The 2628-nt window shown below is 38.5% G+C and overlaps 1 protein-coding gene across 1 annotated transcript; it reads right to left on the bottom strand.

Moving 5' to 3' along the window:
• Positions 1-259: 259 nt before the first annotated feature.
• LOC114022813 (tetratricopeptide repeat protein 13-like) lies at positions 260-2383 on the bottom strand (the record flags this gene model as incomplete). The annotated part of the gene is made up of 3 exons (XM_027835250.1): positions 260-411; positions 1120-1250; positions 2227-2383. Coding segments are annotated over 3 exons (425 nt in total), but the record flags the coding sequence as incomplete, so codon positions are not given.
• Between the last annotated feature and the right edge of the window lie 245 nt (positions 2384-2628).

Here is a 2628-nt window from a genome sequence, read left to right as displayed (position 1 = left end):
AAAACTGCATTTGCAAATATTTGCAAAGACATGGAGAGAATTACTTTAAGACAGCGGCAGCAGCAATGTTTGATATATTTTAGTGGGGAGTGGGGGTAGTGTCTCAGAACCTATATTAACACAGGGTTTGTGATAATTCTGGAGAGCAGGGAGACCAGGCCTGAAGTAGTGTGTACTAAGCCAAACGATATTCAATGCCTTGTTTTCATCAATTCTTTAGTTTATGGCAACTGGCATCATTTCAAAATGAGAATTAGAGCTCTGCCCTGGATCATTACCTTCGCCATTTTACTGCAATATCAAACATATCTCTCCACTGCATCAGTCGAGTTTTTCCATTCATTCGCACTTTAGAGTTGGCCCATGTCCTTTGCACAGCTTGCATGACTTCTAAAGCAGCCAAACCCATTGCTAAAGGGCAAAGAATTTTCAAGAAGATAAGTATTGTTAGTTCAAGTGGGAAAGAACTAATTTTCAGACTTACTGTAATTTTTTCCCACTAAGAAAAGAGTTTCTAAGATATTTTTAAGAAGAAGAAAAAGACTCAAGAACATCTCATTATGCTAACCCTACTGAAATCCATAAATGGAAATGAGAGGTTTGTCCAAAGTGACCTTCTCCCTTCTATGCTTGTTACTTAAGCTTCAAGAGTGCCAGATTTTTCTTCCTTTCAATAGTGGCCTCAGCACAGTCGCCTGTGGAGTATTAATTATTTAGATCTATAATCCAAACTAACGGTACTAGCTAACAGACAAAATGTACAAGTATTGGAGTATTCTTACCCCCAACTTCCCTGACAATTCCCATTCTCAATCTAGTGGTGATATCTGTACAAAGTTCTGATCCAATGCAAATATGATAATCTACTTTTAGTACAAGTTCTCTGGTATAGGAATTCAATAAAGCTTAGCACTAGCTCCTCCACATGCACAAGATGGTATTACATTTCATGCATAAATTACTCATAATCTGGACTACTAAACTATAAAACTGTTATTTAAAAAATAATGCTCCATTCCTCTTGCAATCCTGTAAAGAGTTGGCACAAAATTAAAAACGCCAACCCCAACAAAAGCAGGTAGAAATCATTTCCATTTTCAGATCCAATTTCCAACATACCTCTATGTATTCTCTTATTTGGCAGGAAACCAGGTGTTTCATATTGCATTAGAGACCCCAAACGATCTGCTACACAAATCAGCTCCTGTACATCAGGCTTGTAGCTCTCAAAATTCTGAGGCAACACATCTCTGGAAGAAACATTACACACACACGATAAGGCATAATACTTTTACAACAGCCATTTGGAAATCTGATTCTACCCAAGGAGCAATCACTTTCTCCTCTGGGAAAATAACTAAGTCGGGCCTACAGCTGAGCCTATGCTGAGGAAATGTACAACAACACAATCTCTACTTTGACCTCTCCGCACTTAACCATATTCAATTAAAAATGAATCAATTAAAGAGGGAAGTTAGAGAGTCACAGATGTACGCAGCAGGAAGGGACATCAGAGGCCATATTTGTATGCGTCTTTTTTTTTTTAAATGAATGGTGTCCTAAAAGTCTTAGTATAGTTTTAAGTTTTTAAAAGCTTTAAAACTGTACTGAGACTTTTTGTACCACACACGTGTGCGCGCACACAAACACACAAACACACACACACACACATTCTCTCTCTCTCACTCACTCTCTCTGTACCAAGTGCTGAGGAGAAAAAGACAAAATAAAACAATCTCTGACCACAATAGAACCTACTTGTGACACTGAAGGTGGATACATACACTTTCACCAATAGGTTTGATAAACCAATCATAAAACAAAACTACGACCTCATGTCACCTGTTTTAGGTATTGTTCCTATTGGTAGGAGAGATGGCGGAGGACAGCATACATCCTTTCTCTGAGGGAACTAGTCGTGAATTGATAACACTTTAAAAAACTTGTTCTGAAGGAATTCAAGTCTCTAAGGGTCCCACGCTTCCACAAAAGAGTACGTATAGTTTGGATTTCAGTTTGGGGCTATAGCAAATGGCATATAGCACATAAACAAGAGGGAGAAAAGCTATCCTTAAGCAAGCTTCAACTCGCTGTGCTAAAAATATTTTCAGTACTATTAACCTCAAGCAAAGTTAACTTGAAGGAACATGTAGTGAAAGTGTTGTGGCGCATGTACAGGGCAGTGAACTGGGGGCCCAAAGACAGAACTTCAGTTTGATCACCTACTTGATATGGGGCTGTAGACCTGGTTGCTCTTCATAATCCTCTATGAGAAAGGGCAAATTTTTAGCCCAGTGATCTTTGAAGCTTCCAGGCAAATCCACATCAATATTATACTCTGTAAGCGGAGTATCGAGGTGTGCGTGAAGGTATCGAGAGTACTCTGTAGAAAATGAGAAATGTTTGACCCACTCAAACACAGTGCCAACAGCGTTTTCCCCACGGCTAAGTGCCGTATGATCGTCGTGTCTGTCAACTGTTATTTAATCTATTCAGGAATTTAAAATGAGCATTCTAAATTTAGTAAATCACTGTGATTAAATGATAATAAAGCATGAAACAACACTGACTTCAGGTGCTAAGCTAAAAAAGGTCAAATGAATCTAGGCCATTTTAGATTAAATTCAC

The sequence above is a fragment of the Vombatus ursinus genome, unplaced genomic scaffold, assembly GCF_900497805.2.
Source record: "Vombatus ursinus unplaced genomic scaffold, bare-nosed wombat genome assembly UNPS02004311.1, whole genome shotgun sequence".
NCBI lineage: Eukaryota > Metazoa > Chordata > Mammalia > Diprotodontia > Vombatidae > Vombatus > Vombatus ursinus.
Note: the sequence above shows the minus strand (reverse complement) of the source record. Positions and strands in the feature narration are given on the sequence as shown.